The sequence below is a fragment of the Schistocerca americana genome, chromosome 4 (genome assembly GCF_021461395.2).
Source record: "Schistocerca americana isolate TAMUIC-IGC-003095 chromosome 4, iqSchAmer2.1, whole genome shotgun sequence".
Classification (NCBI taxonomy): Eukaryota; Metazoa; Arthropoda; class Insecta; order Orthoptera; family Acrididae; genus Schistocerca; species Schistocerca americana.
Genome location: NC_060122.1, coordinates 256,088,649 through 256,115,115, shown reverse-complemented (window position 1 = coordinate 256,115,115; position 26,467 = coordinate 256,088,649). Strand labels below are relative to the sequence as shown.

The 26,467-nt window shown below is 39.4% G+C and overlaps 2 protein-coding genes across 5 annotated transcripts in view; one reads left to right on the top strand and one right to left on the bottom strand.

Moving 5' to 3' along the window:
* LOC124612334 (DNA polymerase iota) overlaps positions 1-9,598 on the bottom strand; it is a 49,098-nt gene extending 39,500 nt beyond the window's left edge. The window contains exons 1-2 of one of the 3 annotated variants that reach the window (XM_047140478.1): positions 9,208-9,598; positions 7,498-7,575 (exon numbers count right to left, since the gene is read on the bottom strand). The gene's annotated coding sequence lies outside the window, so the exon portion shown is untranslated. The remainder of the gene's footprint in view (positions 1-7,497; positions 7,576-9,207) is intronic. The other 2 variants (XM_047140477.1, XM_047140479.1) reach the window with 2 other exon arrangements.
* Positions 9,499-26,467, top strand: part of LOC124612335 (KICSTOR complex protein kaptin-like) — a 114,727-nt gene continuing 97,758 nt past the window's right edge. Inside the window, exon 1 of one of the 2 annotated variants that reach the window (XM_047140480.1) lies at positions 9,499-9,945. In XM_047140480.1, the coding sequence (XP_046996436.1) occupies positions 9,744-9,945 (202 nt within the window). In that variant the 5' untranslated portion in view covers positions 9,499-9,743. Of the gene's footprint in view, positions 9,946-10,699; positions 10,791-26,467 lie in introns of those variants that run through there. The other variant, XM_047140482.1, reaches the window with a different exon arrangement.

Below are 26,467 nucleotides of genomic sequence, written 5' to 3'. Positions count from 1 at the left end.
AATGAAAGACACATAATATAACCTTCTGTTATACATCATTACAAAGAGTATTTAAAAAGGTTTTTTTTTTCACTCAAAAACAAGTTCAGAGATGTCCAATATGGCCCCCTCCAGACACACGAGCAATATCAACCCGATACTCCAACTCGTTCCACACTCTCTGTAGCATATCGGGCGTAACAGTTTCGATAGCTGCTGTTATTTCTCGTTTCAAATCATCAATGGTGGCTGGGAGAGGTGGCCAAACACCATATCCTTAACATACCCCCATAAGAAAAAATCGCAGGGTTTCTTGGAGGCCAGTGATGAAGTTCTCTGTCACGGGCTGCCTGGCGGCCGATCCATCGCCTCGGGTAGTTGACGTTCAGGTAGTTACGGACAGATAAGTGCCAATGTGGTTGCGCTCCATCCTGCTGAAATATGAATTGTTGTGCTTCTTGTTCGAGCTGAGGGAACAGCCAATTCTCTAACATCTCCAGATACTGTAGTCCAGTTACAGTAGAACCTTCGAAGAAAAAGGGACCAAAAACTTTATTGGCTGAAATGGCACAGAAAACGTTCACCTTAGGCGAGTCACGTTCATACTGAGTTGTTTCCCGCGGATTCTCAGTGCCCCATATACAGACATTGTGACGGTTGACTTTCCCGTTAGTGTGGAAAGTTGCTTCATCACTAAACACAATCTTTGAAACGAAAGATTCATCTGTTTCCATTTGAGGAAGGATAAACTCACAGAAATCGATTCTTTTAATCTTATCAGCCGCAGACAGTGCTTGAACCAATTTCAGACGATAAGGTTTCATAACTAACCTTTTTCGTAGGACTCTCCATACAGTTGATTGTGGAATTTGCAGCTCTCCGCTAGCTCTGCGAGTCGATTTTCCTGGGCTGCGAACAAATGCTTGCTGGATGCGTGCTACATTTTCATCACTCGTTCTCGGCCGTCCAGAACTTTTCCCTTTGCACAAACACCCATTCTCTGTAAAATGTTTATACCAACGTTTAATACACCACCTATCAAGAGGTTCAACACCATACTTCGTTCGAAATGCACGCTGAACAACTGTCGTCGATTCACTTCTGCCGTACTCAATAACACAAAAAGCTTTCTGTTGAGCGGTCGCCATCTTAGCATCAACTGACGCTGACGCCTAGTCAACAGCGCCTCAAGCGAACAAATGTACAACTAAATGAAACTTTATAGCTCCCTTAATTCGCCGACAGATAGTGCTTAGCTCTGCCTTTTGTCGTTGCAGAGTTTTAAATTCCTAAAGTTGTGGCATTCTTTTTGAATCACCCTGTATATAAATACAAAAAAGTAATGCAATTTGAAGTTTCAAATCAAAATACGTGCAATTGTAGTGTCTTTCAATGATATAAGATTCTCCTGTGGTTTGGATAAGGCAACTATGCTAATAAGAAGTGTTTTTATATTATTTTACAGCATAGAACATAAATATAACAAAACGTCAGAAAATCCTCTCAAGATTATAAATCCTAGGAGATCATAACGGAGTGCTATGCTGTTTTAGAACATTTTAACCGTACACAGCATGGTGGTGCATATATGCCCTGTCATTTAGTTTCCATCGTCATTATAAGGCAGCAATAGTTTTTAAGACTCTATCCTCACAACAGTGATATATTGCTGAGTCACACTTGCAATGTTGCTTCCACTACTGGCAATTTTAACACTGGAAGCCTTCTGTGTGTGGTATCTTTGGTGTTGACATTGCACAATCTTAGTGTTGAATACCGAGTGTTTGAATAATCAATGATCATTGTTGTGGCTGAGCAAAATCAATAAAACAATATTTTTTGATAGCCAAATCTGTATACTTTATATACAAGCAGGACAATCTATTACAAGTAAATTACAAAAACTGTGAGATTTTAAGTGAGTGATGCATATACATCACTGTGTGTAGCTGCATCTTACATTATGCTTCAAACCAGGTTATTGACGAGCTTTCAAATTTGCTTGTTATAAGTTAATAAACTATTGTATAAAATGAACCAAGAGGCACTTGCTCACTGCTACTCTGGTGGATCAGATGGAGCTGACTGTCGTAAGTAATCACCCTTCTATTATGGCAAAAGTCAACTACAATCAGTTGAGGAAATGTCACCAATGGACAAGGAGCTTCTATGATGTACATCTGGACTTGATTTTACTGAAGATGCTCAAATTTGTTCATACCATAATGTCATGGTGATGAGAAAATTTCAATTCCAGCAGAAGACTTCCTACAAACCATTTGGTAAAGAAAAAACACATAACCAAGAAGGCTTTTTCAGCGGTAACCATTGCAATGTCTGATAGGTTGAATGTACTGGCTAATGAAGTTTGTAAAACTGGTCAGAAAATCTGTACCAATGTAAACATGAACTGGCCCAAAAACGATCACACCACCAGGATAAGAACGAACCACCATCCACTGATGACATGGATGTTGTTTATACTTGCTTTACTGCTAATACTTCATTAACACCACTTGGAGAGTCACCATTAAAGCTTCAATGGATCGACAAAAGGGATTCAACTGGATAAATAAAGTGCAAAGTTCTGAAAGCCCAAGACAGCATTACTGAGGTAACTGCCACATCTGCTGGTGTGAGTAAAGTAGATATTGTTAACATACAAATGGAAAAGTGCCAAAACAGATACAGATATGGACATCTTAATTGAAGAATTTTAGGTTAAGCTTCAGCCTTCAAGCAATTGCTGTCAAGTTCAAATTTGCAAGTAGAAAATTTTGGCCAACTTTTCAGATGCGGATCTTTTTATCTAGGCATCCAATGTTAATTAAATATGATCCATTTGTAGACATCATTGGTGTGAATAATCTTTTGTGTTATTGGTTCAAATGAGAATTAGCAGTGGGCGGTCAAACCTTGGCTCTCAGAATAGTGTGACGAATTTTTTAACCACTTTAGAGGCTTGTATCTACATTTAGGTGTGGCTCAATCCCTCATTTCTGCCATGGTGTGATTGAACATTGAACATAAAGAGTTGTTTATGTACATTAAAGCAGAAGATGAAATGTTTGCTAGAACTTTTAAAAATGTCTAGCAAACTTAACACATTTGCACCTTCGCCTCAAATGACTCTAAAAATTCAACCACTTAAGATACTGAACCGAAGTTTGGCGAAGGTCGAGTGTGGTCCCCTTGATATGGAATGACCTAACTGTGAAGAAACCATGGGTAACAGAAGAAATACTTCAGTTGATCAATGAAAGAAGGAAGAACAAAAACATTCAGGGAAATTCAGGAATACAGAAATACAAGTTGCTGAGGAATGAAATAAATAGGGAGTGCAAGAAAGCTAAGATGAAATGGCTGTGTGAAAAAAGTGAAGAAATTGAAAAAAAAGAAATGATTGTTGGAACGACTCACTCAGCATATAGGAACATTAAAACTACCTTCAGCGAAATTAACAGCAAGGATGGTAACATTAAGAGTGCAATGGCAATTCCACTATTGAACGCAGAGGAGAGAGCAGATAGGTGGAAAATGAAGAAGAATTACATGATCTGCTGAACTAAATGAAGAGTGTAATGAGTATAGAATATGGACTGAGAGTACACTGAAGGAAGACAAAAGTAATGAGAAGTAGCAGAAATGAGAATAGCGAGAAACTTAACATCAGGATTGATGGTCACGAAGTAGATGAAGATAAGGGAGTGGACTACCTAGGCAGCAAAATATCCAATGACGGATGAAGCAAGAACACTAAAAGCAGACTATCACTGGCAAAAAGGGCATTCCTGGCCAAGAGAAATCTACTAGTATCAAACACAGGCTTTAATTTGAGTAAAAAATTTCTGGGAATGTATGTCTGGAGCACAACATTGTATGGTAGTGAAACATGGACTGTGGAAAAATCGGAACACAAGAAAATCAAAGCAGTTGAGATGTGGTGCTACTGACAAATGTCGAAAATTAGGTGGACTGATAAGGTAAGGAATGAGGAGGTTCTGTGCAGAATTGGAGAGGAAAGGAACGTGTGGAAAAAACAGACAAGGAGAAGAGAGAGGATGATAAGACATCTATCTGTTAAGATGTCAGGGGATGACTTCCACGATACTAGTGGGGGCTGTTGAGGGCAGAAACTGTAGAGGAAGACATAGATTGGAATACATCCAGCAAATAATTGAGGATGTAGGTTACAAGCGCTACTCTGAGATGAAGAAGTTGGCACAGGAGAGGAATTCGTGGCAGGCCACATCATACCAGTCACAAGACTGATGAGTCAAAAAAACATATCTTTATGAGTGCAAAACATGGGCAATGGGGAAGACAGAGATGGAATAAGCAGAAGCCTTTATAATATGGTGTAACAAAAGACTGCTGAAGATCAGGTGGGTTGACTGAGTAAAGAACGAAGACATCCTGGAAAAAGTGAATGAGGAAAAAATACTACTAAAATAACAATGAATTGAAAAATATAATTACAACATTAGTAGCTGCTGAAGGCAATAATAAAGAGCAAAAAGGTCATAGGTGCAGGCCTAGTACGTACGGCAATCAGTCAATGATGAGGAGTGCAACAGTTATGCTGAATTGCAGAGGATTGCTGGCCAATGACAAGAATGGAAAGCTGCATCTTACTGTTTATGACCAAAATAGCAACATAGTTTTCAAGGCATAAAAAGGCTACTACATGAATTTCTGGGGTTTCACAAGTGAAGACAGTATCTGAAAGAGCTTAATGTTATGACTGTCCCTAGGTTACATGTTTGTTTTGCAGTCTCCCGTCAGAAGACTGGTTAAATGCATCTCACTATGCTAGTCTATTGTGTGTAAGCGTCTTCATCTCTGCCTAAGTGCTACAGCCTACATCCATTTGAACTTGCTAACTGTAGTCAAGAGTTGATCTGATGATTCCCTGATGCCTCAGGAATTGTCCTATCAACCAATCCCTCCTTTTAGTCAATTTTTGGCATAAATTTCTTTTCTCCCCAAATCAATTCAATACCTCCTAATTTTTTTCTTATATACCCATCTAATCTTCAGCATTCAAGCATCCTCTTATTTACTGTCAACATTTCACTTCTGTACAAGCTATACCCCAAACAAATATCCGGAGAAAAGACTTCCTAACACTTAAATTTAGATTTGATGTTAACAAATTGTTTAGTTTTCAGAAACTCTTTTCTTGTCACTGCCAGTTTACATTTGTCATTATCTAAACATCGACCACCGCTACTTATTTTGCTGCCAAAATAACAAATACCTCTACTACTTTTAGTTTACATGTTTAGTACAGCCTTATTCCCGTCAAGGAAAAACTAAGAAAACATACCACCATAACAATAGCAATGGACATAATGTCTAATATACTATATAGGCCCTTGACACATTTATCTACAGTGAAATACTGCTTAACAGAAGCTGCATAAATATTCATTTAGATCTTCATTAGATTTCAAAATGATGCAAACTGAGGCAACTTACTTTGAATGGTCAGAAATGTAAAATTATGCATGCCACTAATCATTATTTTAACACTTTGTACTAGCTTTAATTAGATAATAAGTCACTTAAGCCTGCTCAGTTAATATAATTTCTATATTGTATATACGCTTTATGTGATAACACAGATTACACGTACTAATGCTCAAAGGTGAATAAATTCTATTCTACTCTTGAACAAAGGCAGTGTCGTTTCTTACGCGTTCTATAAAGTGATGTTGTAGATACTAAGTATGAAGTGCAATGGGAACTCAAACAGGAGACAGCTGGTTCTGAATACCCAGTGAGGAACCAACAGATTGGTGACACATTTCATAACAATGAGTTGAAGTAATTACTTCAAAACTGGATGTGAATCTAGCTATGTTATGCACAATGTACACAGAAAAAGATATGAAATCATCTACCTTTGTCTATGTTTGAAAAAAATTACAACTAAAATGTTTGTTCAATAACTGTAACCAAGCATTTTCTGACATCAGAAACTGTAACCAAGTATTTTCTCAAGACATCAGACTATGTAGCCAAGCTTTTCCTGAAGACAACGTATTGTTTGGGTTTGCCTACTACAACCAAATGGCCACTTCTCAACTTATCTCTGACTATGCTGCAGATCAGTCTGTCACCACCACCTTCATGCCAAAAATAGCTTATTAGTATGACAAATTCAACAACTCCCTCAACTCAAATCCAAATTATCCTCGTCCATTTTAAACAAAACTACAAAGTATACTACAGATCAATCTATCACCACAATAATTTTTTTTAAAAAAAGGAGAAAAATGAAAGCTACAGGGGCAGAAATTAAAAGCAGCTTCATGAGCAAACACAGGTAGGCACAAATAATTCAAAAAACATTAAATGGTTTTGATATTCAACACCAAAAACACAATGCTGCTTTTCCTGCATCTCACTGTTTACAAACAGCATTCCATTGTCTGCATTAAACATACATGTTGCCAATATCCTTATCACACAGAAAAAGTGCATGGATGGCACAGGCCCTGTGCCATACACACAATTCATGAAAATCAAGTAAGCTGCTAGTCCATAAGCTTATACTGATATACTCTCTCTCTCTCTCTCTCTCTCTCTCTCTGTCTCCCCCTTTCCCCCTAATCAAAATCTTGTCATGGCAGTTGGCAGTGACACATCAAAACAGTGTCATCGTGACTGTAGGTGGGTGTGTTGGAAATTGTTTGTACTTACAATAAAACAGAATTCTAGCTCTAAGCGACTCAATGCCTCCTCAACATGGTGAGTAGCAATCTATCCTTTCCTTTTAGTTGTTATTCCATCACGGACTTTTGGCTGTTTATCATGTATATAGTCTTGTCTATTGCACACAAAAAAGTGTGATATTCCACAGTGTCGAGTTTCAGCAGTTGTCTGCAAAAACTGATGGCACTGGGTGAAAACCCACTCACTATTACGTCCAAGCTCAAGACTTTTATTTTGGTCAACTATGCCTATTACTTTCCCTTACAGAAATACCTAACATTTTTGTAAGCATAATAATCAATTTAAAAAACCTACAGATTCTGTAATTAGGATACAGGACTGTTACTTACCCAGCGACCATCTTCAATTGTTTTCTCAACTCAAACCATGCAAAGATTGGTACACTTCCTAATCATCTTTCTCCTTCTCAGTCCATTATTAGTCATTTGAAATCAACAAACTATGTAGTCACTATTTAATTTAAATATAATAATTATTTAGTTAACGTAATATCTTATTCCATAATTGTATGAAAAAATTACACTATCCTACGGGATAAAAATAATAAATAAGCACTACAGGGTTTCAAACTAGTGTTGGGAGTAATAAAAAGTGAATGTATCACATTACAAGTAAATCATTAAATTGGGCTACAAAAGATACCCATTAAGCATGCTCACAGTGTAAAGCTATTACCATACAAATTGCAAAGGTGCTGCTCACTATGGATTCATCAACTCAGGGAGGTAGAAAATGCATTTCAGTACAATTAATAGCTCGATTACAATATGTACTTACACTAAGGCTAAGCAGAAGAATTCCATTAGGGGTGTATAACGAATATTCTTCCACAGGTTACATCCAAGGCCCATTTCGCTAGCCATCGAGAACCAAATTGAAAGTAGAACCAAGAAATTTAAGAGAGATCACAGACAACACCAATCTATAATGTACGCTGTGACAACTTAAGTGAAGCACTTTAATAATAAATATGTTATCGGGATATGCCACAAATGTCACATTTCTTCTGATCCCATTTACGCCAATCAATAGGATTAACATATTCCATTTTATTTTCTGGGAAGTGATACAGGGAATATACTGATATAAGGATTATAAATATGCTCACAATTTTTTTTAACATAATCACAAACACTATAGCTATCAGACAATCTTTTGGATCTAGAGAAGTTTTGTAGTACCTGCAGAGAAACAACTTACTTATTGATTAGATTAGATTTACTTTCATTCCAATTGATCCGTAGTGAGGAGGTCCTCCTGGATGTGGAACATGTCATGCATTCAAGAAATCAGAAACTTAACTTTACCATTCCCACAAGTCATTTTGACAAGAACTAAACATTTACAATAGAGCAACTGAGATTTTTTTTTTCCTTTGTTAGTTTCACAGGTAGATCCTACTCAACGTAATTTGGTGTGAAACATTTATGACAACTGTGACCAAAAATCTTGCAAGTTGAGTATAAGCATTATTTACTATTTTAATATATTACTTTACATTGCACCTCAAAACAAATATGTTCCCACATTACTTGCTCCCTTCTCAAAGTGTAAACAGACGGATGCGTACAATCAATCATTAGCCTACCTAGCAGTTTCTATGCTGCCATTGTAAAAACACTAAATGATACTACAGGTATTTACTAGTACATGTAACTGCCCTTAATTGACCTGCACAGTTACATGAACGTATAAAAAAAGGACTACATAGTTCACTAATGTCTTTTCAACATCATAAAATAATTGTCTGCTGTTCTGTGACACAACACAAAAGGAAATCACTATCTATATCCTAGCACAGAGCTTGTTTGTTGCCTGTCAGGTCGTCCTGATTTCATATCGAGCACCACAATTTGATTAAATAATCTCATCCTCAATTTGCCCCAAAATTCGTGATTTTCTGCCAACCACTGTGTTGGAAACGCATTTCATTACTATGACATAACTTCTCATTGTGAGGCGTTAATGTGCAACGGACACAGCAGCAAAAGAATAAATGTCCACGAAGTAGGTGTTAACCACGACAAGAAAAAGTACAGGGTTCTACAAAAATTGCAACAGTTTTGCAAAGAAGCCTACGTATATATAATTTTTTGTGACGTCTACTCAGTTACAAAAGTAAACTATAAACACACGTCACTGGTCTGTTCAGATCGCAAACGTGACACACCACTTTAATAAGCACCGACTCAAACTGAATTCTATGGTAAAACAACGACATTTTTGATTCTACCTAGATTCCAACGTCAGTATTGTTCCAAGCGGTATTTTTACACGGCTCTCCTTACATATCTTAAATTAAAAAAAAAGTGAACATTACTCAGTAAACTCTCAGTGTTAAACAGTTATTAGCATTTACACATGCTTTACATTATTAGGCAAATTAGTTTTATTGCCGATACGTTCTAGTTACACTAATTTCCATAGTGGTCTTTAAATAGGCCTACTGCATGGGATTTGTTTGTCAGTACCGATTCCCAAACTTACCAACTAATAAAATAGCCGTGACAACTCACACCACTTAGTATGGCATCATTTGTCTTTCACTTGTATCACAACTTTAGCAAAGCAATGTTGTAAGAACGTACAGTTCACTTTCAATTAAAACACAGTCTTAACCAAACTTCAACGCACTCCTTAAGTTCCCTTCACCCTTGGATGAAAAACAATTACATGCTGGCTACCATAGTTCCTTGTCAACGGGAAAATAGATGAAGTGAGATTGGTTTATATGACTCAAATAATCTATGGGTTTTAGAACTTAACGTATACAGTTTTTACTTTAAATTACAGCCAACGTATATCTGAAGAAAATGAAAATAGCTGATAACCGCCCGTCTAACAGCTAGCCGACAAACCATTCATCTCTGACCCCGTGTCCAATGAGTACTTCACGAGTTTCGTTTATTTTGCTTACCTGTACAGTGTCTTTAGTCTTGTTTGTTTACATGTGCGCGGTGGAACTCCAGTTGTTTACGCGTTGAATAAATCTAGTGGGGAAACTGTGCTTCGATGACACCGTAATGGATAATATTATCGATGCTCATTACTTTCTACTCCCTTCGCAGGGAAACATATATTCTCTTTCTAAATTGTGTATGTGCAATGGCAATAACAAAATATTGGCAGCTTCACTCCGAAGAAAAATATTTTCGTTTGAGTACATGTGCTCTGACGGTGCTCTAATACCTGCTGTAAGAGAAGTTGTATTCACTTACATACCAAGTAAGTGTATTTGTGTTTTTATTTGCCAACTGCTTTTTCTGTAGTTTCACACTTCTCCAGATGCCGCCTTTTTATTCACAAGTATAACGTCTTCCATACTTCAGTTCCACAGAGGATCTCATTTATAACATTTTGCGTTTAACACTGCGTTCGTCTTAACAGTATACGTTCCCCTGTTTTTATGTATCTTTGGAAGAAAATTTTTACCATTGCTAACAAAGTTCTGAATCATCATGCTGTAACCATTTAAGGGATATATTGTTTTATTTTGCCTTGGAACTTGTAAAGCCTTTTAATTCTTAGAATTGTTAGTGTTGGGTCAACGGACGCATCCGATTCCACCTGTCAGCTTTGACCCGTGACGTAAGGCCGTTGTAGTGTGTGACGTCACGACGGCGCGGAGTTTAGTTTGTGTGTCGTTATGGAAACGCAACACTGTTGTTCTGTCATCATGCTCTGCAGCCCCATTCTACAGATGTTTTCTTCATAATGTGTTTGCCGTAGAATGTGTAATAGTATATCCCAATGATTTTTAAATAAGGTAGGGATTGCTAAACATTTTGTTTTATTTCATCAGTGCCCAGTTTGCACTTGACCCCTTTTAGCTTTGTCAACTGAAAGAAAAAACTGTGCTTTCTGTGTACTCTTATATTGTGGTAGGAGCTTATATCTGTAATTTCTCACTGCAAGATACAAATTAGCCTAATTGACATATGAGAAACCTGTTTTAATACTTGACGCATGAGTAATGTATTTTAATGATTCACAAATGGGATGAATAGTGTGCAGGATGCAGATCGTGTGTTTTAATTTGAAGAACATAGACTTGAGACTGAAAAGTGCAGGTAAGATTTAACAACCTTAATCTGTATGCACTAACCACACACGATCACATTTTATTCAATCAGGCCACAACACAAAAAATACATTGTTGAAACTTCGCAACATGGTATCATTGTCTGTTTTCCTAAAAATGAAAGTTAACAAACACACAGGTTTCACTTGTTCTCTATTCAGGGGTTCTACTAAAATATTTAATACATACCAGTTCTGCCTGTCAGTGATTTCATCTAGAATAAAATACACTGGATCCTCAGCTACTACTCTTCTGATTTATCACACACACATGCATTCATAATGATGTGGCATTAGTGCCTTGCATTAACATTTTGTTTCTTTCTTCACTATAATTTCATGACGAAACATTATTCTACTTATGGTAGATCAATAACATGTGTAAGCAGTAAAAGTTTTGTACAGAAATAATTTGCTGGAAAGATCAGGGTATCCCTCAATATCATTCCCCTCTATCCGGCAATGAACAGGGAGGTATCAGACAAGCTTTTAGACTTGCAAGTGCCAACGACATCTGGTAAGTCTGAAAATCCCTATCAGGACGTTATGAACATTTCAGATGAAGAATCTTAAAAATATCTCCAAACTCAGTGATGTGAGGAATGATTCAAAATGCCTACAGTCAGCATGTATTTTATTTGGGATTTGGAGGCTGTAGGCTAATGATGGAGAAAGTTACTCATTTGGAAATTCACTCAACAGATAAGTGGGTGCCTTACAGCATTCAAGCAAGAAATGTGTGAATGAAACAGAAAAGTCTGTCACTTAAATATTGTTGTTGTTTTCAGTTCAGTAGCAATGATTAAGAGACTACTTGAGGTCCAGTGGAACATGTCTGTCTCTCTAACCAGCCTATTTTTTTTTTTTTTTTTTTTTCAAAAACCGAAGTTCTGGGCAAACTTTTGAATATATATCTTCCATGAGTTATTCAACACCCAAAAAATAGCTACAAATGTTGCTGACACTGAAAAAAAGACGCAACAAAATTATAGTTAGGAGTGTTTATCTAATGGATTCTTTGTGCAATAAGTCATTTACACTTATTGCAACAACAATAACAAATTTATGGTGTAGCAATTAATCATTGTCACATTACAGATGGATGTTCTTCCATGGAAGAATTAATTAATGAGTTAATGGACTGTATGTTGAGAGGCAAGTAAGGGCGACCATTCCATTGGAGTGACTAGCATGAGGTATGCCACAGCCCTATGTTTGGCTTCACTGATCGCATTTATTGCTCCTCAGTGGCAGCTTTCGCTCCCCTCTCAGTTGCATATTTTTCTGACTACTGTGTGACAACAGCATGCAAGGGAATGGGACTTTGTGTCAGTTGGTTTTCTGTTGGCCTTCTTGCTTGCTTGATTCGTTTACTCATTTCCCCTGACTGCCAGACGCCTTTGCACCTCATGACATCCTTCCCCTGCTGTTGTAAAATGGAACCAGTTTCTCCTGTATTTTTTCTTCTGAGTGTATTTGCTGCAGCACTTGTAAGGCAGCAAAGAATCAGAGCAGCTGAGAACCTGTTTTCTTTGATAATGCTTCATCTACTCCTGTGCCTTTAGGACTGTACAAAGTTTTGCACTAAATACAGACTACTGATTGGAAAGCCAAATCTTGAGGACACGGTCAGGAAAACCGAGTGATCAGTCAAGGAAGGTCCCTTGTTTTGAACCATCTGCGTTTGTGATGTTGGTTGAAAGTTTTATAAAGCAAGGACTTAAAAAGTTAAATCAGAGGCACGTTCATTCTTGAAGTTTAAATCCAACATAATTCTGGACCTCCTCAGAATCCGAGGTGGACAACTGCTCCACTCTTGATATAAAACTTTGGAATGAGCCCTCGGGCTTTGTGGCTCACATTCAAATTCTGAAATGTCATTCCATTGGTGGTGAGGCAGTTGAATGATTTGCAAGCGTCTCTGGTGTGGATGTTGTTTTATAGGTTTCTCTCACCAAGAGGAGTCACCTACTGTTAAGTGGTGGCTCACCAGCATCAGCACAGATGCTTGACATAGAGCTTGCCCTAAATTTTTTAGTAACTATACTGTTCCATGGTGTTGCACTTCATCCACGTCTACGATTCACAGTTAAGTTTCTGGCAGAGGGTTCGTTGAACCACCTTCAAGCTATTTCTCTACACCCACATCCACACCAGACATGCCATGCAGAAATTCGTGGCGCAGAGCAGCGCAGAACAGTGCTGAGTAGTGCACAATCACAGAGAATGGAGCAGAGTGTTGTAAGTGCACTCCAGTGTGCATGTATGTGCTTCAGTAACAATGAAAAATTAGAGATGCTGTCCATAAACAGCCTTGCTTGAATGAATCATTTCCTTGGATGTACTGACACTGCGTGGAGCTGGTTCATTGTTGTACAAAGCAGTTTTATCAGCCATACCCAAGATTATTCTACAGGGTCCATACTGGCCACTCCGTACTGCACTGAACCTCTTGTCTGGATTTTGCACAGTGTGGCCAGAATGGACGCGGCTTACTGTTCCACTCTCAAACAGTGGATGGGGAAAAACGTTCACTTAAATCTTTCTGTGCAAGCTCTGATTCCTCTTATTTATTACGATGATTATTTCTTACTTCGTAAATAGACACCAACAAAATATTTTTGTATTCGGAGGAGAAAGTTAGTAATTGAAATTCCATGAAAAGTTCCATCTGCAACAAAAAAGCATTTGTTTTAATGATTGCCATAACTCATGCATCATAGCAGTGACACACTCACTCTAATGCAGATCTCACATTGTGCAGCAGTATTCCAGAAAAGGACGGGTAAACATAGTGTAGGCAGTGTCATTATTATACCTGTTGCATCATTTAAGTATTCTGCCATTAAATCACAGCCTTTGGTTACTCTCTCCACAGCATTATGTATGTATCCCTCCAATTTAAGTTATTCATAATTGTAATCCCTGAGTATTTAGTTGAATTCACATCCTTTAAATTTGTGTATTTCATCATGTCATCGAAATCTAGTAGATTCCTGTAGTACTCTTGTGAATAACTTCACTTTTTTTTTGTTATTTGGAGTCAATTATCACTTTTTGCACCATACAGATATTATGTCTAAATCATTTTGCAATTGGTTTTGATTGTCTGATGACTTTACAAGATGTAAATGACTATATCATCTGCAAAAAATCTAAGAGGATCGCTAGATTGTCTCCTAAACAGTTTATATCAATTAGGAACACCAGAGAGCCCATAAATCTTCCTATGGGAATGCCAGGTATCACTTGTGCTTGACTCTATGACTTTCTCTTAGTTACTACAAACTGTGATCTTTTTGACAAGGAATCACAAATCAATTGCACAACAGAGATGATATCTATAGGCACGCAAATTGATCAGAGTTGCTTGTGAGGAGTGATGTCAAAAGCCTGAAAATCTAGAAATAAGTCCACTATTCTAAAATAGAAGGCCATGTAGATGCATACACCATGCACCCATTACCAAACTGAGACTGCATGAAGGCTTTGTAAAACTGGAGCACATAGGTTTGGTCTGCCCCTGTGAACTATAACCTATGCATTTTAAAAGTATTTACTGCTTTTAAGGGCCATGCTTTCAAGTTTTTAATATGTGACAATTAGATAAATGTAAAATCAACTATGAGATCCAGATATCTCACCATTTCCCTTATATTAAGAACAGCACCTCTCATCCTTATTTCAGTGAAGTTAAAAATTAAGCATGAATATTAAAAAGAGCACACACAAGTCAAAAAATTAAAAATCTTTTTTACACCCCACTCATTTCTCCAGCTTCCTAATTAGAAGCTGCAACTGATGGGTTCATTGTAACAAGGATAGAAGAGTCACCAAAGACAGAGAAGTTGTTCACAAATGACATGACATGACAGGACCCTCAAAACACTAATTTGAAGGACACCAATCTGTTTTGCATGAGTGACTAAGAATATTATATCTTGATGTACCATCAAAGGTCTTCACAATGTCAAAAAAGTACTGCAGGAGAAATCCTGTCACACATGTGCTTCCTGGATGTCCACATTATTAAAGACGGTGATATAAGAGTTACTAAGGAGTTATCTGTAGTCTATGATCTATACGAGATGGCTGTTGACTATCTGCTCCATGATCTATCCAACACAGCTTTTGAGGCCAACACTAGTATAACTATTTGGGCGCATATGATCCTTCCGAAGTTTGAAGAAGAGGATGAAAATAGTTTTGTTTCGTGAATCGGGAAGTTGTCTTGTCAACTAAGTAAAGTTGAAAGGTCAAGGCTTTACTTCTTTCTGTGAGGTGCCACAACTGGCTGTAATACATTAATGTGTGATGCCTTACATGCTGCAGGCAATGGAAAATACTGCTCTCACATGGAAAAGGAACAGTTGTGTGCTTCATTATTGGTGGAACTGAAGCCCCAACCATCCTCCCATCATTGTCTGAGCTGTGTTTCACAGGTTAGTCTGGAGACTTCTTTTCCATATTACAACAGTGACTGGGCACCTCCCACCTCCATCGGAAATCCTCTTAATGATCTTGCCTATCTGTGACTCAGCATTCCGCTATATGGTGAGTAGCAACTTTCCTCCTCATAATATTGCTACATTCCATCCTGGATTTTCCTTTGTTAAATGTGGTTTAAAATCAGATAAAGAGGCATGATGGCAGTTGATTTTATGCAAAGTAAATTAATAAGAGATGGAACAGTAAACAGAACAGGTCAGGACACTGCTGCAGAAGTGATGAGTAAAGCATGCCAGATTTAAAAGAAGGTTAAATCTCCAGGATATGAGAGTTCTACAGATGTTTGGTACTTACTGCAGACTCCAGTGTGGTTGCCTTTAATTGTTTCCATCATAAAACTCTGTCTGAAAATGTGACAAAAAAATCCATTTAAGAGATTGTGGTCGTATGAAAAGCATACCAGTAGTGAGACATAATCAGTATGTTAAATGAGCAACAGTAATGTTACCAATAAAACAGAGTTACTAAACACAGTTTTGCAGTGTTCCTCCACCAAAGAAGATAACAAATATTCCATAATTCAAATCAAGAATAGCTGCCAACAAGAGTAATTTAGAAGTAGATACCGTCAGTGTAGCAAAGCAGTGTAAGTCACTTGATAAAAGTATGTCTTCCAGTCCAGATTGTAAACCTTTTAGATCCCGCTCATTGTGTTTAAAAAACATCTTTACCTAAAGACTGGAAAGTTGCCCAGATCAGACCGCACATAAGAAAGGAAATATAATCCTCTACATTGTAAACTTACATCACTGACATCAATTAGCAGTTGGATTTTGGAACACATACTGTGTTCCAACATTATGAAATATCTAAGAGTAAATGATCTATTGACAAACAACCAGTACAGGTTCAGAAAATAATGTACTAGTGAAACATAACTGGCTTTTTATTTATACAAAGTAATGAGTATTAATTACATGGGCTCTCCTGTTGATTCCATATATCTAGATCTTTAGTAGGCTTTTTGACAGCTTTCCTCTTAAATGGCTCTTGACCAAATTGCTTGTCTATGGAGTATCATCGAAATTGTGCTGCTAGATTTGTGGTTTCTTGTCAGAATTGTCAGTTTGTTGTAATTAACAGGAAACCATCTACTGAAACCAAAGTTATATGTGAAATTTACAATCTAGTAAAATCTTCAGATGAAAAGGTACCATAAAATGATTTATACAGGATATCTGTATGGTGCAGAAAGTAGCAATTGAGCCTAAACAATAAATAGTGTGAGATCTATATGAGTACAAAAAAGATTTGGTAAATTTTGGTTGCCTGAAAAGACTCGCAGAATTAAAGATTTTCAAGTCAGCTTAATACGTAGTGATTACAATTACGAAAAACTTAAACTGGAACAACCACATTTAAACTGTTGTGAGGAAGGTGGATCAAAGACTGTATTTTATTGACAGAACACTTAGAAGATACAATAAATCTACTAAAGAGATTGCCTGCATTATGCTTCTGGGACTTAACTGCTGAGGTCATCAGTCCCCCAGAACTTAGAACTACTTAAACCTAACTAACCTAAGGACATCACACACATCCATGCCCAAGGCAGGATTCGAACCTGCGACCGTAGCAGTCGCACGGTTCCAGACTGTAGCGCCTAGAACCGCTCGGCCACCCCGGCCGGCTGATCTCCTGGAGTACAGTTGCATGGTATCGGAACCTTACCATATAGGACTGATGAAGAACATTGAAAAAGCTCAAAGAAGGGCAGCTAATTTTGTATTGACACAAAATAGTGTAGAGAATATCCCAGATAATATAAGATAGGGAGCAGGAGGGGAATCATTAAAACAAAGGTGTTTTTGCTGCAGCGAGACCTAGACTCTTAATTGCAATCACCATCTTCCTCCTCTAAATGCCAAAATATATTGTTGACTCACACCTACATAGGGAGAAAAAATAATTGTAATAACAATTTCATGTGGCTCAATAGTTAGGTGCCAGTCTTTCAATTGGACACCACTTCATTCACTTGCATGTGTCTAATCTATCCTAGTTATCCACACAAGGAAAGGGAACCTTCAGTTTAACATGGCATCCAGACCAAGTATCATTCCTGACTATTCCTCATGTTGCTGACAAGGGAACCTCCCCATCGCACCCCCCTCAGATTTAGTTATAAGTTGGCACAGTGGATAGGCCTTGAAAAACTGAACACAGATCAATTGAGAAAACAGGAAGAAGTTGTGTAGAACTGTGAAAAAATAAGCAAAATATACAAACTGAGTAGTTCAAGGGAAGATAAGCAACAATAAAGACGATAGGAACGCAGGAGCGCCGTGGTCTCGTGGTAACGTGAGCAGCTGCGGAACGAAAGGTCCTAGGTTCAAATCTTCCAAGAAGTATAAATTTTAATTTTTTATTTTCAGTTTATGTGACAAACTCTTATGTTTTCATAACTTTTTTGGGAGTGATTATCACATCCACAAGAAAACCTAAGTCGGGCAAGGTAGAAGAATCTTTTTACCCATCGCCAAGTGTATAAGTTAGGTGGGTCGACAACATATTCCTGTCATGTGACGCACATGCCGTCACCAGTGTCGTATAGAATAAATCAGATGTGTTTTCCTGTGGAGGAATCGGTTGACCTATGACCTTACGATCAAATGTTTTCTGTTCCCATTGGAGAGGCACGTCCTTTCGTCTACTAATCGCACGGTTTTGCAGTGCGGTCGCAAAACACAGACACTAAACTTATTACAGTGAACAGAGATGTCAATGAACGAACGGACAGATAATAACTATGCAAAAATAAGGAAAGTAAAATTTTCAGTGGAGGGAAGACTTGAACCAAGGATCATTCGTTCAGCAGCTGCTCACGCTACCACGGGACCACGGCGCTTCTAAGCACACTTCGTCCATGATGTTGCTTATGTGGCCCATGGACTACTCAGTTTGTATATTTTGCTTATTTTTTCACAGTTCCACACAACTTCTTCCTGTTTTCTCAATTGATCTGTGTTCAGTTTATCAAGGCCTATCCACTGTGCCAACTTATAACTAAATCTGAGGGGGGTGCGATGGGGAGGTTCCCTTGTGAGAAGTGAAAGCCAGATGAAAGAGATTGGAAATTTCCATTGTCCAGCCGGGATTCGATCCCCCAACCTCTTGGTTTCCAGGCACGCACTTTGTCACTACACCTCCAGATCTGGCAGAGAGGAATGATCATATTGATAAAATAAGCAAAATTAGAGTTTGCATAGAAATATGTAAGTGTTCACGTGCAAACTGAGACTGGAACAGTTGATTAATAATCTGAATGTGTTTCATAAACCTCTGCAAGCACTTACTTGACTGTGAATTGCAATATAGTCATATAGACGTAGTTACCCAGCTCTTTAACCTGCTGTAGGAGCTGCTAGATGAGCCCTCCTATGAGTGTAGGACATACAAGCAGAGGGTTGAGACCTGTGGAGCACTGGGGTGCTGATGAGAAACCTGCCGGAGGAGGGTCCAGTGGCTGGAGCAAGGTCCAGCGGCCAGATCGTCACTATAGCCCAGCTTGGCTCTGGACATCTGATGGAGCCTTAGCATTCCTATTGAGTGTTTTCTTTGTACACACTGTTTCCTTCATGTGCTTCTTATCATGCCTAGGCGTTTATGGGGGTATGTATTAGGGGCTACTACAGAAATGCTAACTTTCAGTACATCAACAGCTTCACACCCAGGAATATAAACATCTACATTGTCTTCTTCAGTTTCACATTCTCTTGATGGTGATTGTTGCGGTGGGTTATCATTAAATTTCTTGTCATAGTGAGTATAGCAATTCCTGCACAATGGGTTTGATGGTAACACAGTTACTTTAGGATCAAGATATTTCTGCAATACCTCTGACAAATTTCCAGCAATTATGAAGTGTTTCAGTTTTCTTAAACATCACATTCTTGTGTCATTTTTCATAGTCCACACACCTCACCCTTTCACTACTGTATTTCCTCACTGACACTGAATCTAATAAAAAGTTTTGTGAGAGAGCTTTTCTAGAAAATAATTTGTAGAAATGCGATTTAAAAAAAAAAAAGTTTAGTAATAAATATTGACGTAATACAAACGGCTGGAGCAGTTATATCTGGTAATACAACAAGGAAATTGCCATTGTGTGTGTGTGTGTGTGTGTGTGTGTGTGTGTGTGTGTGTGTGTGTGTGTGTGTGTGTGAACGAACTAAATTTGAACATATAAAGAGGCAGCTTTAAAGCAAAACATTTGCCAGGTCTCCAGAACTTTTGGTTTATTAGTTATATTTGTTTAGTTCTCTACTGTTTGAAGGCTTATTTACAAAACATAAATTTTTCAAAGGACTGTACCATGTAAAAAAGGCAAGACAAAATGAAACTATTTTATTTCATAACACATATACTGATAATCCAAAACATTATAACCACTGCCCACCACGAAACTGGATGCCGCCTGCTGACGTGGTAGCAAACGTATGTAAACAGAGCAGAGATGGATGGGGATCACCATAGTGAAGATACAGGCTGCAAATGGGGACATCCTTTGAGATAAGGGACTTTGACAAAGGGCAGATTATTATTACACAGAGCCTGTGGACGAGCATCTCAAAAACGGCGAACCTGGTCAAATGTTCATTTACTACTGTAATCTGCATCTACTGGAAGAGGTAGGAGGACTGTGAAACTACCACTAGGCGCTAAATGGTTGGACGTTCACAACTCTTCATAGACCTTGGGGTTCAGAGGCTTGTCTGCTCTGTGAAGTACGATAGATGGGGATCTGTGACATCTCTGCTGATAGAGCAAAATGCTGGCGCACGCAAAAGCGTTTTGGAGCACATCGTTCACTGTTGAACATAGAACTCTGCAGTAGACCACCCCTACGTGTTCACATGTTGACCCAATGACACCGTCAGTTAGGATTGCAATAGGCATGGGACCATCGGGATTCAACTTTCGATCAATGGAAACTTGTTGGCACTTCGAGTGAGTGACGTTTTTACTGCACTAGGTGATGGTCCTCTCCATAAGCACTGTCATTGAGATGAACGGTGGCTAGAAACGTGCAACGCCTCGCAGATGCAGGCTCGTGGGAGCAGTATTATGCAGTGGGAGACATTCTCCTGTGCTTGCATGGATCCTGTGGTAGTAATTGAAGACATGGTGACAGCTGCGAACCATGTGCATCCCTTCATGCGTGATGTCTTCCCCTATGGCGATGTCGTCTTTCAGCCATATAATTGTCCATGTCATTGAACTAGAACCATGCTACATTGGTTTGAGGAGCATTGTAATGAACTCATGTTGAGGTTTTGGTGACCAGATTCACCTGATATAAATCCTATGGAACTTATATGGATCACTATCGGGCGCCGTCACCACATATGCAAATCAGCGGCCCGTTATTTACGTGAATTATATGATCTATGCAAAGACATCCAATGCCACATCCCTCCGCAAACCTACCAACAAACTTTTGGATCCCTAATCACAAAACCAGTGATGTATTTTGTTCTAAAGATGAACAAACAAGCTATTAAGTAGATGGTCATAATATTTTCGCTAATCAGTGTACTATATATGCAGTCACATGTGTGCGTACTTTCAAAAGGCTGCAGCAGTGCTATATAGTCCGCAGAGGGTGCCTCAGACTTGTCTTTGTCTTTGTGTGTGTGTGTGTGTGTGTGTGTGTGTGTGTGTGAGAGAGAGAGAGAGAGAGAGAGAGAGAGAGAGAGAGAGAGAGAGAATGGTACTTAAGCAGTGTTCAAGTTGTAAATGCTTCCATGGAATAAAGTTGTGTTCAGTCTAATGTTTATGCTGTACTTACACCTAATTATAACATGATTGGTGATGAGTGTGGTCTTTTTCTCCATGCGTCTTTCTACTGTGGTTGGTCCTCTGTTTGTTTTCATGATGGCCGATGGTGTTTGTGGAGGACATTTTACATTGGTTGGTCGAACAGCGAGAATCATCCGCCACAGCGTTGCACCACCAATCCCAGGCATTGGACAGTCAAACTCAGTTACTTCAATCATTGGCTTCTGTTTCCTCTAGTTGGCATTTTCCTCAGTTGTGTCACCTGCTGTTTTGCCCTTGCTAAGTCCCCATGGTTTATCCACCTCCCTTTTCTACGCATGATTAGACCATTGAGAAATGGGACGCATACGAGAAACATCTGCAACCGTACTATCAAGCTTTTGCGATTACTGGTGCTATTTTATGTCATGCCTTGTTCTTTTCATGGATATTGCCAAGAATGCATCAACTCACCACTTTGCAGGATCCGTCTTTTTAACATTTGAAAAAAAGTGTGAAATTCTTTTAAAATACTATTGTAAGTGCACCCATATTACTGCATCTTAGTTTGATTCTTACTGCTGTAGGAAGCTACCACATCAGTCCTATTGAGCATGGGCAGTTGAACTCCATGGATTAAGTCGTCGTCGTCATTTTGTGTCCATAAAGATTCAAATGCAGATTGGATGGTGAGAGATGCTATCATTCATTTAGCTCTGGATCATAAGTTGGAGTGTGTGCGCTCCCATGTGAAAGTCCATCCCTGTCCGAGGTTTTAGCTATTGCACAGTTGTTTGAGGAGTCACAAGTTGCGGATCACGAAATTCAGTCATGGTGTGAGGTATCAGCTATGCAACTCTCTCGTCCACACCAAGCTTCAGGTAGTTTGCAGTGGGAAGACTTTGTCACCGTGGTCCACACACAATCACAACATAAAGGGGGTGGCCTTGCTCCCAGCAGCAGCTGCACCATCAAAGCAAACAGGTCAGTAAACAGCAATGTATGCATTTCACACTCCCTTCCTGCCCTTATTGTTTCGTTAGCCATCAATGGCCAGACTGCCCAAAACTCTGGGCTACCTGTAGTAATTGCAACAAAAAAGGTCACATTGCCCCTGTTTGTAATGCAAAAATTCAGCACAACAATCCTGATGAGGGTCTGGACATGAACATTATATCGGCTGTTTCTGTTGCACCAAATGAGCTTTTTATTGATGTTATGGTTTTTCATAAAGTTCTGAACATGCAAGCAGATATAGGAATTGGGGTAACCTTGTTAAACTCTCAAACTTATATGGACTTGGGCTCCCCTCCACTTCTCCCTGTGTCATGGAAGTTATTAAATTACAGTAAATAGAGTATTCCTATTCTGAGCAAATTCTCTGCCCCAGTGACCTACAGCTCAATAGTCCGGTCAGTTACATTTCTTGCTGTAGGTAGCATGTGCGGAGAATCTTTTTGGATCAGGTGCTTTCAAGTTGTTAGGTTTTACCATTTCAGATGAAGTGAATTTAGTGTCTGAACAAGTGCTGTATACAAAGCTAGAGGCATTGTGTTTTGAGTTTTCCTCTTTGTTCTCTCCTGGATTGGAATGTGCCAACAATTTTCAAGCACACATTACCATGAAACATTCTGCTCGGCGTCGCTTTTTCCAGACGTGTTTGGTTCCAGTGCAACTCAGAGAACAAGTCAAAGATGAATTAGATCGCCTCATGGAATCCGGCCTTGGTCACCCAGTTGCATCAAGTGATTGGTCCACCCGCTTAGCTTAGTAAAGAAACTGTCGGGCCAGTTACGGCTCTGTGGCAATTTCAAAGTTTCTGTGAGTGCATAATCTTTAGTGGATAGTACCCGATACCACGCCCAGATGAACTCTTTGTGAAGTTATCAGGTGGTCAGTATTTCTCAAAAATTGCCTATTTACAACTCCCTGTATGTTAGTTGTCAATACCCCTTTGGCCTACATCAATTCTTGCAGTCTGCTTTTGGGGTCACCAGTGCTCCCGCTATTTTTCAACATTTTTTGGAACAACTTACAGCCTCTGTATTGGGCTGTGCAAACTATTTGGATGACACTGTAGTTTCCGGTGCCTCCACTGAGGAACATTTACAAAAATCTCCGTACTCTTTTTTTTTTTTCTGTCCTCCAAGCGGCTGGGTTCAAGTATAATTTAGAAAAATGTCAGTTTTTTCAACTTTCTGTCATTTATCTTGGGTTTGAAGTTTTTTGCAAGGGTCTCAAAAAAAAAATGGTTCAAATGGCTCTGAGCACTATGGGACTTAACATCTATGGTCATCAGTCCCCTATAACTTAGAACTACTTAAACCTAACTAACCTACGGACATCACACAACACCCAGCCATTACGAGGCAGAGAAAATCCCTGACCCCACCGGGAATAGAACCCGGGCGTGGGAAACGAGAACGCTACCGCACGACCACGAGCTGCGGGCACAAGGGTCTCAAACCCCTGCATAAAGATGTTTCTGCTATTGTGTCAATTCCATGCTCTGCATCAGTCATGTTTTTCTAGGCAAAGTCGCCTACTACCATAAATTTTTGTCTGGGGCAATGGCAGTCATATAACCGTTACATGTGTTGATGATGGTTGCAGGCATGTGAAACCACATTTCCCATCCTTAAGACCATGTTGCAGTCTGCGCCATGTTTAGTGACATACTCCAAGGGCCTCCTCTGGGTCCTTGCAAAGGACACTTCACGGTACGAGTTGCGGGCGGCACTGGCCCATAGATATCCCAGTGGCTCCAAGTGGCCTATTGCTTATGCCCCAAAAATGCTGACTTCTGCACAAACTAAGTACTCTCAGATAGAAAAGGAAGCTTTGGCCACTGTATATAGTATGGAGAAATTCCATATTTTTCCCTATGGTACCAAATTCCACCTGGTCACCAATCACAAACCATTGGTTTTCTTATATAAAAGTCCTTCTGCGCCGTTACCAGATAAAGTGGCATATCGCGTTCAACATTGGGCTCTTTTCCTTTTGAATTACAACTATGAGATTCATTTCTGCCTTGCAAATCAACCCACAAATGCCGATGCTTTGTCCCGTCTACTCTCCCATCTGGACCCAGGATTTCATCAGGAGGAATTGCTTTGTTTCCACATTGATTTCATCATGCAGCAGATGGTTGAAGGTTTTCCTATAATTAGCACACAGAACATGAAGGCTTTAGCTTCTTATCCCATTATGCAGAAAGTCATAACAATTGTACAACATGGTTGGCTGGATTCACCACTTTCTCGTGCGTCCGACCGCCTCCATTATTATTACACCTTTCGAAATCGATTCTCTGTTGTGGATGGTGTTCTGCTTTTAGACAGAGATCATGTGGTCACTTGGGTAGTGATTCCCATGGTGCTTCGTTCAGAGGTTCTCCATTTATTACTTACAGATCGTTGGGGTGCACAAAAGCATTGGCTCATCAACATGTGTTTTGGCCAGGATTGGACAATGATGTTACCCACCTGGTTGCCTCCTGTTCACAGTGTGTGATGCACCAAGCAGCTCCCCGGGTGTCACTGTCTCCTTGGCCGATGCTGTCATGTGCATGGGACCATATACATGTGGACTTCACTGGCTCCTTTCTCAACACTTATTATCTGTTGGTCATTGATGCAATCTCATTTTCTTTCATTATGTTTGCACATGCGCAATTCCCACTGTTGCAGCCTTGTTCAAAATTTTCTCATTCAAAGGCTTGCCCACGATGTTATTGTTCCATAATGGTCCACAATTTTCATCACAAGAGTTTTTGGCATTTTTTGATTTCCATGGTATCTGTCACGTCCTGAAGCTGGTATTCCATCCACAATCTAACGGTGAGGCAGAGCACCTAGTGTGAACATTCTAAACTCAGATGAAAAAGCATGTTACCAACTCTTCGTCCAACATTGCCTTAGACTGGTTTCCCTCCTCATACTGTTTCACACCGTTCGGTGAGAAGAGCACAGCAGAGCTCCTCCACGGGTGCCAACCAAGGACACTGTTACACCTCGTACGTCATCCACCTGAACATCAACCCGATCAGCTGCCGTGCCTCTTCTGGCCGGGTGCGGCTGTCACAGTCTGGCGGGCGGTTTCGAACGTCATCCTAAATGAATTCCAGCTGTCATCAACAGATGCTGGGGGCAGTGGCTCTGTGAGATCCGCATGGAGGACATCCTCTGCTCGAGACACCATGATCAGATTCGCCTTTCCGTGGATGCTCAGGCACCCCCTGATTTCACACCATCGCCTCCAAGCCGTCCACATCTGGCGTCACATCACATGCTGCTGCCAGTTTCCCCCGTACGTGTGGGCGAGGGCATCCATCCTCAGTGGCTGAACCAGCAGTTCCTCTATTGCTTTTATATGATCATTAGGGATTCCATCACCCGATCCTGAGCAACTGCTGATACCAATATCATCAGCTTCACCATCACCAAAGCTGACTCCCAAGGTCAACACAGAAACAGCCCTGGTATTACCGGTGCTGCCACGGGAAGGTGGGCACAGAATGTGTCTGCGCCGAAAACATTTCAGGCCTTACGCACCTGCTCCAGCACCTTGCCTTAGCTAGAACCCAACAGACGAGGAGGACAGCATGGATGTCTCAAGAATCTGTGAATACTGTGTTGAAGTTGTTAATGCTTCCATGGAATAACGATGTGTTCAACCTACTTATTGTGTTTTACTTGTACCTAATTACAACAATATAGAGGTCTAACACTATTTTTTCCAGAGAAAAATCATGATCATGAGTTTGTCATGTCCTGTAGGATTTGAGATGAAATTGCCCATTAATATGTTCTCCTCCTTTTATCTGTAAAATCTGATATTTTGTTCTTCCTTTTGTGAGATGACTGTGGGTTTCCTTGATGTCATCAATCATAAGAACATTCCAGTCTCGCCGATACCTTCTCTCCATGAAAAGAATGTCCTGATGAAATCTTTCCACGTGCTCATCACTGACTGATCCAAGATTTTCAGGAAAGAAATCCTAACATGATTTAAGATAGTGAAGTTTCAAGCTCTTCAGACAGTCCAATTTTTCATTCAGACTACTGAAGCATGTTTTGAACAATGTTCTTGTAATCTGCATCCTTTGTATTCCCCAAAAATTTGGAAATGGTGTCTCTTAATACAGTCCTTGCCTCCTTTTCATCATATGTCATAGTAGTAACAAATCTATCATCACACATTAATTTGTGAGTGTCAGATCCAGCAAAAACACCTTCTCTGAGTTTGGTGTCTGACAAATTGGGAAAACATTCACAAAAATATTTCAAATGTCTCCCTGTTGTAGGTAGTGCTATCACTGATTGCTTCATTATACATAGCTTAATGTGGAGTGGGGTGGAGTAGTATTCTTCCATGATCGACAAGGCCCAATTGC